Below are 12,601 nucleotides of genomic sequence, written 5' to 3'. Positions count from 1 at the left end.
TAAACACTAGGAGCGACAAAAACTGCTGAAAGCAGTTATGTATGCCAAGGCTTGGACAGCAACGGTAAAGTAACCTCCAAATGTAGTGGCAGAAGGTAACTGCCGTTTTAGCAATTAGCAAATGTGTAAATTTCAATGTAATTCCTCACAATACTGATGGAGAGGCGTCCATTACGACCCAGTGAGTAACAGGGCTTGCACGTTAAGCCAAGATTTCAGTGTGAGATTTTCTGGAGGCTTTATCCACTATCTTACACAAATATTGTCAATTGAAACATTACACGATATGTCAGGTTACAATGCTCATTGATGATTTGAGAAGGAAAGATAATTAGAAATAGGTGTTAGGTACATTTCATATAAATCTGCCTATTGCAATCACCTCCATGTATAACCTATGCAAAATTACCTTGGTAATATGATAGTACTTGTACATTGCTTCAATGAGTTCGTTAGGCAGTTTTAAACATAAAACAAAAAGAAAGAAAATATTTCAAAATGGTGGCAAATTGCATTTGTTCCTGTTCTTGGGTATTTCATAACATGCATAAAAAATTGTACATTTTATACAATCGCTAAACAATAACATTTGTTTTATTCTTTCTAATTTTTTAATAACTCAAAGATTTTTTCAGCTACTCAAAGTTTTCAATTGAATCGTTGACAATGTGAATGTTTACAAACGTAATTGCAGATTGGTTTTAACTAAATCAAGTTCATACTTACAAACAAATTAAAGAAGGTGAATGCTGCACTAAGAGGAAGGTGAACTAGACCTAAACTCTAAACATTCACATCATATTGATATGTTGCTTACATTGCAACATTGAAACATCGTCCCATCAGTGTTGCGTAAATCAAATGTCTAAGGAAATAACACATCATCAGTTTGATATTTTGAAATAACAGCCATATGTAAAATTTACCTTTATTTTGATTAAGCCGAAAGGGATACTTTAATTTTAATGTCAATTTGTGTGTCAGAATCTCTAAACTCTATTATGGGTTTTGAACGACTACAAATTACTCCTACTACTACTATCCAATAGTGAGTCTGATCATCTGTATATCACCTGCCGTGAGTTCCGATCTGGACAACCCCAACAACCTCAAGGTTGGAACGTCATCAGGCTCAGCAAAGACACCCTGACTGAGATTATTAACACGTTCGCTGCTAAAAATTAAGTAATGTATGTTGCTAGAGGCTAATTTTTTTTTTTATTAGTATTCACTTACCAATTTAGTTGTTGTGACACGGGTTGGTACAGAAAGGTCATCAAACACCAAAAGAGCCGAATTTCGCCATTTTGAAAACGTGCAGTAGATCTACCGCACACGCTCCTGGGGCCAGTCTCTCTTCGAAGCGCGCACCGTTTTCCTTGTTGTTTTTGAAAACAGACCACTAACGATTGTTTTATAATAATACTGGGAACAAATCACTTAGTATAACTAAAAATATATTGATAAAAAACACTAAAAACTACTATTTACAACCCAACCATCCTCCCCAAGGTACGCTTCATTAGTCATGGAATTGGTCAAAACAATGTGGGGACACACAACCCAGGCTGTCCATCACATTCTAAACACTGCCACATCACGTATTTCTTTCTGCCATTTGCATAGCAAACTCTGCACCTCTTTTTGTTTACTTCTCTTTCCACAAGCCACTTTTTCTGTAATCCGTGAGGGTACATGGGGGACGCGGCGGCGCTTCAGAGGTCGAGGAGGCTCGGGAACGTCCGGGAGTAGCTTGTCAATAACCTCCAGACGGAAGTCGTACAAATGGCATTTTGTTTTTCTCCACTTGATGTGCGAACTTCGTTATAGAGATAGTGTGCATTCACTAACATCATCTGAATTACGTGGACAAAATCTTTTTATACCACCGCAGTGTTTTCCTTTCGCAAGGATAATATGACATCATTTGGTCACTGCGGTCCACGCCTTTCATAAAATGGTTGTATTGAACAATTGGTAGTGGTTTTAGTCTCTCCAAACCACCTCGATTAATTGAATTCACCATGTCATTTTCAAATTCAGTGGATATGTAAGAGACAACGCGTTTGTCTTTCCATTTGGCGACAACAACACTTTCAGCGTAGCGGGCGATGGTTTCACCCTTTTTCAGGGTTGCCGATTTGACTTCAGGAGATACGTATTTTCTGTCCAGCCGAAGAGTTCTCAGTGCAATATGTATTCCTACGGAGCAGGCTTGAGGCAAGAGTAAAACTATTATAATAATTATCCATAAATAAACTGTGGCCACAATTGAGTTTCCCTTGCATCAGCTTCAATACAACATTGGCTGCATGCCCCCTTACCACTGTAATCATCTAAAACTCCGCAATACATAAAAAAAACGAAGTATTAGGCCATGGGGGGTCACACAAACATGTACAGTTTGATGCCGTACTTATGGCGTTTCCCTTTTATATATTGCCTAAAGTACAACCGTCCCCTCCATAAAACCATTCCCTCGTCAATGCACAACTTTTTTTTTGAGGATAATAAATTGAGTCCATTTTATTGTTGAAGTAGTCAATTAGAAACTGTACTTTAGAAGCTCTGTTGTTTGGGTTAGGGTACCTTTCAAAATTAATGCATCGCAAAATAAGCATGAATTTGTCCCTGGCCCATGAATTTGGGGAAGCACGTTGAAAACAGCTTACAAGTTTTCCAATAGTCTTGTATTCGGGGGTAATTGTAATATTCCCATGTGCAGCAATAGGCCAATAAAACATTTGAGATCCTCCACGGTAATGTCTTTCCATTTATGGATTCGTGAGCCTGGGGTTGTAGTAGGTCCACAGAATAACTCCAACGCGTATCTATTCGTAGTAGCCACAAATGCCCTCCAAAAAAATCACATCCACCAGCAACAAGAAAAAAATTGATTGGGGTAATCTCATTAGGCAAAGGGACTAAAAACTTTTCCTCTTTTTGTAAATGGTACATCTTTCATACCTATAGTTTGAGGACTTCCATTGTGGTGGTCTTACGTCATAGTCTGGGTCTTCTTCGACCTCTGACTCATCAGTCTCGTATTGTTCATCGTCGAGGTCCGGAGCATAACCAGGGACACCAGGGTCGTCTTCATAATCAGAATCACTATTAGCCACAAACTGACGTCTATTCTGGATTCCACTAGTTCCAGGAGGCAAATCCATGTCTATTGTATTATAAGAATAACACTAAACACACAACAAAAACGGTGTTTAAAATTTGAAGTAGTCTAAAAACTAACCACAAAACGCTAACTGAGAACGGCGACCACAAAAACGCGGGAAAAGTATATCCCCACGAGCGGCAAAACGGACAACCATACACGACGAGTGCTGAGAGCACACTGACTGGGTTTCTAAACAATGGCGCTGTGCAGTAGATCTACGTCATGCGCGCCTGGCGCGAGGCAGCCGTGCAGTAGATCTACCGCAACCGCATTGAACGTGTTAATAGGGGAACGGAAACTCTATGATGGAGCTTATCGTGAGGGGCTATGAAGTCTTGGTGCCAAAGAAGAGAGCGCCGAGTAATGAAAGAGCTCCTGTGTACTGGTGGAACAAGGACATCGCACAGCTCTGCAGAGAATGATCCTTGGGGGACTGGATTTCAAAGTGCAAACTTTGTGTCCAGTCGCCAGTCTGATTATGACTTCCTCTTTTATGGACATATAATAGATTCCTTGTTTCCAACTCACCAGGTCAGGAAATACAAGGACATCCCAGATGACCCTGGGGAGATTCCTTTCTTCACTGATGTGAAGAACCGACCCAGACCGTCAGGTGTTGCTCCTTGAAAGGCTATTGAAGCTAAGGCTCGTTGAAGTAATTTAGCCGGGCAGCAGGCTTTCTGACCGACGGCACAGTGGGCAACGGCTGGTCATGTTGGCCATGCTCAAGATATGAAATGTATTCAACTCAGCCAGGTGGGCTGACATCCTGAGTGCCCTTAGCTATTTTCGTGTTAATGCCTACCTCCTAAGCTCCTTAACAGCTATCTCAGAAATAGTCAGCTGACCTATACGACTGTTGATGGGCTAGATGGAGATCAGGCAGGAGCTGCAACGGACTCAATTTTGGGACCAGATATGTAGAACACCGCCTACAACGAGATCCTCGTAATGGAAATGCTTGAAGAGAGCTTTCTTGTGGGTGATATGCTTACGAAACTGTGAGTACCTTCGACGAGATACAATGGTTGCTTGACCGAAACAGGCTGCGATTGCTGGGCTGAAAGTGTGAGCACGGCCTGCCTCAGCGACTGAGGTTGTACTTCTCACCAGATGGTGAAATGACACCCATCATCTAGGTCTGGGAGATTATAGAGTCGAAGAGGGCTGTGAAATATCTCGGTATGATGCTTGATACCAAGCTCAAATTTGTAACATATCATGAAGTACGGGCATGAACGATGGCTGGCTAGAAAACAGGACATTGGACGACCAGGCTGCTACAGGGATGTAATTTATCATATTTTGCATGTGTAGGAGCATTTCTGGTTCAAATAAATTATATTTCTGTCATAGCTGAGTCTGCTTTGTTGCTCCAATAAAAAAAATACAGATGTCTTGGAAACCTTCTTTGGTTAAAAAGCGCTTACTTCAATCCTTGCCATGTACTCCCGGTCTAAGATATTTCCAGTGCCATAGTAAAGTTTGCCTAGTTGTCCCGATGAAGAAAAAAATATGTACATACATAGGTCCGAAAAGCCTACTTTGGTTAAAAGGTGTCTACTTCAGGCCATATTAGTGAGCTACAGTTCAGTTTGGCTTTTTGCCCGGATCAAAAAACCCGTTTGTAGCTCTCAGAAATCTACTTTGGTTTTAAAAAGTTACTCTTGTAACTCTAGCAATCTAGAAAATTATTATTAAGTTCTTGAAACTTTCCAAAATAATCGTTTATAAGGTTTTGCGTTGTGAAATCTTGCTGTTTTTCGGACTATAGCCAAGAAAAGAATGGATTGTTGAGGCATATTAGTGTTTATTTCTCTATTTTTCCTTTCTTTCTTTATCCGCTTTAAAATGCCATATTACAATGTCAAGGAGCACCAGTTTGGAGTACCATCGTGAAAACATCCACATTTTTGTTCATTAAGGTTGGTTTATAACAGTGTTAAAATAATAATTACAACTCATTAGATGTTTTAAATTCATCACTGGTGCAATCCATAGTAAAAGTTAGATATTGACTTTGTATTTGCTCTCTGAAAGCAACTTTTGTTATCTTTCTCTCCTTATACAGCTCACTCGGATTTCAACGAATATTTCACAAAAAGAATGAGGTGAATTGGTCCAGCCGTTCCTGAGATTAGTGCTTAGCAACACATTTTGCGGTTATTTTTATTTATAAGATTGTAAAATTTGGGAACATGACTGGAATGGCGCGGTATGATATGTAGACTTAAGAGTTGGAGGTCAAACAAGAAATAATTCACAAGTCAGGGTAAAATATTAAAATTTAATACATACATAAATACATTTTACATTAATCTAAAATAGACAAAACAAACAATTTTAATTTGTTGTAAATACAATTAATTTCTAGAACAAATAAAACTGCCAATTAGTAAAAATAGTTTGAATTAATACAGTTTTTATCTTTCCTTTACCTATTATAAAATTCCAGTGAACATGTCACAAACACGTCATAATCTAGGTGTTTTGTAAACAGTACAAAATATAGATTTAGATCAAAGAGATTGGGATAGGAAGAGAAGTTTTGTTTTTATCACATTAGAAGATTAGTCCATTTATTTCTGACAAAAACAGTAAAATAGAACATGAATAAATAAATTAAACATTTTATGTTTACTGAATACTTTGTCAATAATAAAAATAATCCTTTTTAAATTGATAAAGGAGGACTGCTCTTCATATCCTATTTAATTTTTAACATTGTATTATATTATATTACACAGTATCTGTAATAATGTCCTTGAATGAACTTTAAAATGGTTTTTACACTTTTTTGATTAATACAAGGCAAAGTTATTAATCCTAGATTGGTAAGGTGTACATAAAAACACAACACAGTCGTTCATCAGGTTTCCTGTAACGGTTGGTTGTTTAAATTTTCTGTTATCATTAACTCTATTGAAAGTAATTGAATATTGGTATACTGCTGTTTTTTTTATACAAAAGTAGCTGCATGGTTGTCCATACGATGTCTGAACACTCAAGAAGCTCAAGCGTCAGCAGATGTCTATCTGCAGCCGTAGTTGGCTAGGGACACCTTGGAATATAGTGCAAAAAATTCAGTTACACATTTTTTTTTGTAGCAATATGTAAAGAAATACCATGGTTCTCTTTCTAAAATAAGTTTCACAAATAGCGTACATTTTCAAAATTATTTGTTTTTTTAATAAAGTATTATTGTTAATGGCTTGTTAGACTTACCAATCTTGGAATAGTGAAACTTATCTACAGATACTAATAGATACTGCTTTTAAATTTAGCTATAAAATATTTGAAATCTCTTCTTTACTTTCCAACACATTTTTTTTTGATTTCATTGAAGAATCAACATGTATATAGAAATAAATAAAACTAATAAATAACACAAGTTAATCAATTTCAAAACATTTACTCTATAGAATTAACATAATGTTACAGCATGTCAAGTTATCTAACAGATTCAAACCTTTTCAGAGGAGAGTTAGCACTGTTAGGTTCTCGTTTTGGTCCCGGTTTTGTTGGGCCACCAGCAGGAGCAACATCTGAAATAAAAAATAAATAATTCATAATTCTTTACTGTATTTTATTTTACTATGATCAAAATAAACTTTTAATCAGGTATAAGTTGTTTAAGCTTTATATATATAGTTCTGGGTAAATTACTGTGATATAATTGTTTGTCTATTCCATTAACTTCCTCTTGCTTTGGTAGTACGTGTACTAAAATATGTAATCAAATCATATTGGCCAGTATGTAAAGAGGCAAGTAACAAGTTTATCTAGTAGGCAAAAATGGAGGTCAAGAGGACAGTAGCCAGGCTGAAAATGAAATGAAATGAAAAATGTCTTTATTGAATACAACGTAAAACATATTCAATTGGCGAGGTTAGGACTATTAAGTCCTCTCTTACACCTAACCATAAATTAATAAACTCTACTATTACTGTAAAACAAGAGCCACAATACAGTTTACATTACTATTTTACAATCAAAAATTATAATCTCTATTTATATAAAGTAATAAAATGAAACAAAGGTTTTCTATGAAACTAAAAATAAATACATAGAATAAAACTTACAAGGAAGTTAACGGACATTCATCCATCACCATTCATACAAAGCCATCGTCCCATACCCTATGCCACGATATCGTCAACCCGACGAGGTCCAAAACAGATGGTCCCTAAGCACCCCCCGAAACCGTTCCCGACTACGAATACCTCTAATATGATCCGGGAGATTATTCCAAAGTCGACAAGCAGAGACTGTGAATGATTTACTGTAAATAGAGGATCTATGAACAGGAATAGATAACAGAGAGGCTCCACGTCGAGTATTCCAATTACTTGTTTCAGAAATGAAAGAAAAGCATTCAGACAGATAGGAAGGGGAATAATCGTTATACAAAATAGAATGTAACATGCTGAGAATGTGGAACTGACGGAGTAGATTCAACTTTAACAGATGTAACTGATTGATGAAGGGTGTTATATGGTCATATCGTCTGAGGTTGAAGATAAAGCGAACACAATAATTTTGAGCACGTTGTAATCTGTCCGAAAGCTCAACCGTCATGTCATTTATAACTTCGCTACAGTAATTGAAATGGCAGAAAATCAGGGTCTTCACTAGCATTACTTTCAAATTCAAAGGTAAATAAATAGCAAATTGCTATTTATTTATTGGCTGGCAAGCGTCTAAAGGTTGTCTTGGCTAACACCGGAATTTCCCAAGTGCCCTGTACTGAGGGAGCCTTGTGCTGCTGTTTTAATCTTCTGGACATCGTAATTTAAGCTATAGCCAGAAGGACACAACAAGTCGGTAGAAGGACATTAGTCTATCTTTGGATGCAACAGCGAACATTGTAAAATGAAATGGCAGTTCAGGGAATGGCGTCTTGCACATCAGACCTTGTTACAAACTTAAAAATTCAGGGTTGTGGTGAATTCCAGAGAGGCTTGGTCTGAGAGAAGAAAACTTCCACAAACAGCGAAGTTTAAATGGTTCATAACCTGACGAATGGTCAAAATAAGCTTGGTGACTTGTGCATTGAAATCTTTAAAAATTTGCTTAAGGTGCATCAAAGGTTGTGTTTAGCATCTGCACAGGTGACGAATCATGAATCTTCACATATGACCTTGAAACAAAACAGCAATCAAATGTGTGGGTCTTTCAAAATGTACTAAATCTAACAAAAAATGTTCGAGGAAGAAACACATTGAGGCAAATGGCTGCCTGTTTCTTTGGCATTACTGGTCATGTGGCAACATTGGCACGAAGGCAAAACATGGCAATCAACTCTGGATGGTACCCAACCATTTGTTTGCTAAAAGTCTTTGGAGAAATTTGGAAAACATAAAAAACGAGGCAAATTATTATTCGTCATAATCAATGCAAGCTCTTACACCGATGCTAAAAATTTTTTTAATTTTTAACCAGCCAGAGGGTCGAGTTAATGGACCATCCACCGTACAGCCCTGATTTACATTTATAGTTTCGTTTATTTCCAAGGGATCAAAACCATTACTGCAAATTAATTAGTAAGATAACATTAGTAATTAATAACAAGTGATAGTAACAACAGTAAAATAAACATATAATTATCAAAAGTGGGAGAAATACAACAACACTTTATGCCATCCAATGACTTCTTTTTTTTTCTGTGCATCAAAAACAAACTGTATAATCAATGATTTTCAACACCAGAGAAGCCGTTTTGGCGTTCAAAACGCATATTTTGGGTCTACCTTAGTGGGAAAGGAAAGTGTTTTGAAAATTGGTTAAAACACATGGAAAAGTGTGTTAATCTTAATGGAGAATATTTAATAAAACTAGACTCAATTATAAATACTTGTTTTTTCATTGTTTACACTGAAATATAAATAGGAAACCTCATAATAATAGATACCCTGTGAGTTCTCTTACTAGCTAAGAATGATTATCTCAACTTTAAACATAGTAATTGATGACAAAACTGACCTTGCAGCCACCTGACTTGCGTGGCAGGGCCATAGCCCTTCTCGTTCTTAGCGGCGATACGGAAGATAATGGCAGGCTTGGTGGACATGTCGATGTGGGCTGCCGCCAGGGACGTGTTCTGTACCACGGCTTGGTTCTGGGGACCGCAGTATACTCGCACGAACGCTAGTTGTGTCGGTGTGCTGCTCACAGTCTTCGTGTCTCCCTGGAGAACATCCAAGAGAAGTTTGCTTGCAAAACTCATAACCTCTGTTTACTTAAGTTATTTTCATCTAAACTCTTATTTTGACCCAATTATCATGGGAAGGTCTGTCAACAATATCTTCAAATTTTACTAAAAGGCTTGAAATGCAATTAAATGTATATCATTATTTTTACAACAAACCTGCTGGTTGGTAGTAGCATTCCTCACAGCTAAACAAACTGAGTACTCAATGATTTTTCCAGATGAAGAAGACGGTGGCTCCCACGATAAGTGTGCTCCATCAGCCGATTTAGAAATCTTAATGGCAGATGGCGCCCCAGGAAAACCAGGCAAACAAGTCTTGAATGCTGACACCTGTGGAGGGAAAACAACGTGAAAGCAATGAAAAATTTATAGACATCCAGAGTTAACATAGAGAAACAGCTGGAGTCACAATAAAGAATTTTCAGGTTTTATTGTGCCTTTAATAAGGTCAAGCAGCCTTAATGGGAATTTTAGACTAGATCGAGTTGTTCTGTAGTTTATTAAAATCACACACATTTTCTGTGATTAACACACTGACTGCGATAAGTGTCCTAGTGTGCTTGCTGTCTTAATATTATTTAACCAAATACATAAGCTTTGCTTTGCTTTGGTCTTGGTCTGAACTCAGTATATCAGTGAAGGTGTTAATAGATATTCAACAATTATTTGTATTCAGTCTCATTCTTAACTAAATTTATTTAAAAAATACTAATATTTTAATAAACAATATAAATAATTTGACATCTTTTTAAACTTAATTAAATTTTTTTTATATACGTATTTTCAATCTTATTACAAATTCCTTACAAACATTAAATTTACACTATAAACAACAAATAATAATATTAATTAGAAAAGAACAAAGAAGAAAAATAAGGTTGATATAAATTAAAAAAAATGTGAAGTAGATAGGAGGTTATCACTCAGTCATAAATTATCCATCTTTCATTCCATCTTATACTTTCACCTCTAAATGTTGAGTAAACGTTCATTACCAGAATCTGTCCAGTTATTACTTGTACACTAATTTTAGTCCACTTACAAGGTACAATTTGCTATTTAAGCTATTGACTACTACAGGTGAGATTTAAAGCTCTTTTAAATGTCTGGAGAAAGAGGATCAGATCCGACACTTAGAGAAATGCCTCAGGACTTGGACAATCACTATGTTTTATTTTCGATATGGTAAATGGTGGTCAAGACTTCTAGATAAAAGCAAGGAGGATATACGATTAGTACTTGGGATGCTAACAGGACATGACCCTCTTTAAAAACATCTGATGAAGGTGGGTTTATGCCAGACCGATTAACGCAGACCCTGCGGAGAGGCAGAAGCAGCAGAGAAGATATGACTAAATTGTCCTGCTATTTGTAAAACCAGGAAAAAACCTCCTAGGAACCCAAGGAGCCTTTTAAGCCCAAAGGACGTCAGAGAACAGGAGTTAACAAATCTAATTGGGTTTTAAATAAACCTCAGATTTGAGGGTTACAAATAAGTAAGTAAACCCAAAGGTCCTTTTAGAACCAAGTGCAAGGTCGTAGACTCTTTCCCTCATTCAAAAAAGAAACAAAGAGAATGTCTTGTCCAATTAATTTCCATACTAAACGCTGAACGATGATATAGACTCTTCCTGTAAAATCTTCTTAATTATATAATTTTAGCTTTATGAGCTTAGTTGATAATCCGAGAGATTGTGTTGGAATAACTCTGCAGTAGGAAACATTTTATCAACTGGACAGAATTCTTTAAGATGAGGGTTAATTATCTTTCTATAGAAACATAGTATTTGAGACTCTAAAAGCATTTAACCTTTTAATTATTTTGCTATTCAAAATAGAATGAGAAAAAAACAAATTCTTCAATGTGAAGAACCATGATTAAGGTTCTCTGCAGTGGTTGTTTGAATTTCAGTGCGTGGAATAAAATGATCATCTGTTTGGGTGGATTAAATAAAAATGAGTGTCGTGACTACCAGAATCCACCCAATGATTCTCTTATTATAACGTGTTCTTTCTAAACTAATCGCATTTTTTTTTAACTGAGAATATACTAAACGTCTTATGGGGAACGAATATTCTTTCTTATATTTTCCCTACTCAACTTTGTTTCCATTTTTGTTGCTGGCAATAAGAAAAATAACAAATCTGTTCGAGTTGGAACAGAGATAGCAGAGAGCTAGGAATAAAGTAACAGACCTCACTCCAAGGTCCACGTCCGCATGTGTTGATGGCTGCCACACGGAACTTGTAAGCTGTGCCGGGCTCCAGGTCCAGTTTGATGGCTCCTGAGTAATCCGGGAGATTGTCTACTGTGATATCCGGGTGGTCTGGGTCCTCGAACGTCGAGGGGTCGTAGAAATTCTTCACCACGTGAGATGTACCCTTGATGATACCAACATCACACCATACTGGCTCCCGCTTCTACAAGACAGATGAATGTGTTATTATACTAGTAAAAGTTGTTTACTACTAGACTAGAGAAATGAGAGTCTAGTAACAGTAACAATGTACAGAGTGTCCCATGAAGAGGTTTAAACGTTTGATTTTATATTACTTGCCCATTTATGCACTGAACATTTTCGAACTCTACACAATTAATAAAGTAGCTTTTAAAAATATTTTGTGAAAATTAATGCTTCCTAACAATTGTAGAAACAAAATGGTGACATACTGAAAATTTTACCATTTTACTTCCTATAAAAATTTATTTCTTGAATTACCTGATTTGATTTGATTACAATGACTGGGAATTGGTATGAACAGGTTTTAAATGAACAAGTCTTGCCTCATTTTACGGTTCCAGAAATGGATCAAGCAATTTTCCAACAAGATGGTGTTCCTCCTCATTTTGCAAATCCTGTCAAGTGATTACTAAGTGACAACCTTCATGGCCGTTGGATTGGTTGTGGAAGTGATTTTTTAGATTTGCCACCCTGATCTCCAGATTTAACTGTGTGTGATTTCTTTATATGGGGTTACTTAAAGGAACAAGTTTATACTCGTAGCTTCAATAATGATGAGGAATTAAAACAATCAATTGCAGAGAAACTTCTTTGGATATAGCAGAATTTCTTTCTAAAAGCTTACGATTCATTTAATAGGCTAGGTTCTAATTTTCTGATTGAAATGCTTTATTTCTCTAGAATATGACAATAAATAATTTTACAACACCAAAAATACTGTTTTTTTACTGTTTTTAAAGTATAGTTTTTCAAAAT

General features: G+C 36.4%; 1 protein-coding gene and 1 pseudogene across 5 annotated transcripts in view; both read right to left on the bottom strand.

The window, feature by feature from the left end:
* The window catches only part of LOC124354483, a 395,581-nt pseudogene that overhangs the window by 239,596 nt on the left and 143,384 nt on the right, over positions 1 to 12,601 (bottom strand).
* The window catches only part of LOC124352992 (host cell factor 1-like), a 36,450-nt gene continuing 29,288 nt past the window's right edge, over positions 5,440 to 12,601 (bottom strand). For 4 of the 5 annotated variants that reach the window (XM_046802768.1, XM_046802765.1, XM_046802769.1 and 1 more), the window contains 4 exons: positions 11,580 to 11,804; positions 9,540 to 9,713; positions 9,155 to 9,359; positions 6,569 to 6,717 (listed from right to left, as the gene is read on the bottom strand). In XM_046802768.1, the coding sequence (XP_046658724.1) occupies positions 6,623 to 6,717; positions 9,155 to 9,359; positions 9,540 to 9,713; positions 11,580 to 11,804 (699 nt within the window). In that variant the 3' untranslated portion in view covers positions 6,569 to 6,622. Of the gene's footprint in view, positions 6,234 to 6,568; positions 6,718 to 9,154; positions 9,360 to 9,539; positions 9,714 to 11,579; positions 11,805 to 12,601 lie in introns of those variants that run through there. The other variant, XM_046802766.1, reaches the window with a different exon arrangement.

This window comes from Homalodisca vitripennis, chromosome 1 (genome assembly GCF_021130785.1).
Source record: "Homalodisca vitripennis isolate AUS2020 chromosome 1, UT_GWSS_2.1, whole genome shotgun sequence".
Taxonomy (NCBI): domain Eukaryota; kingdom Metazoa; phylum Arthropoda; class Insecta; order Hemiptera; family Cicadellidae; genus Homalodisca; species Homalodisca vitripennis.
Note: the sequence above shows the minus strand (reverse complement) of the source record. Positions and strands in the feature narration are given on the sequence as shown.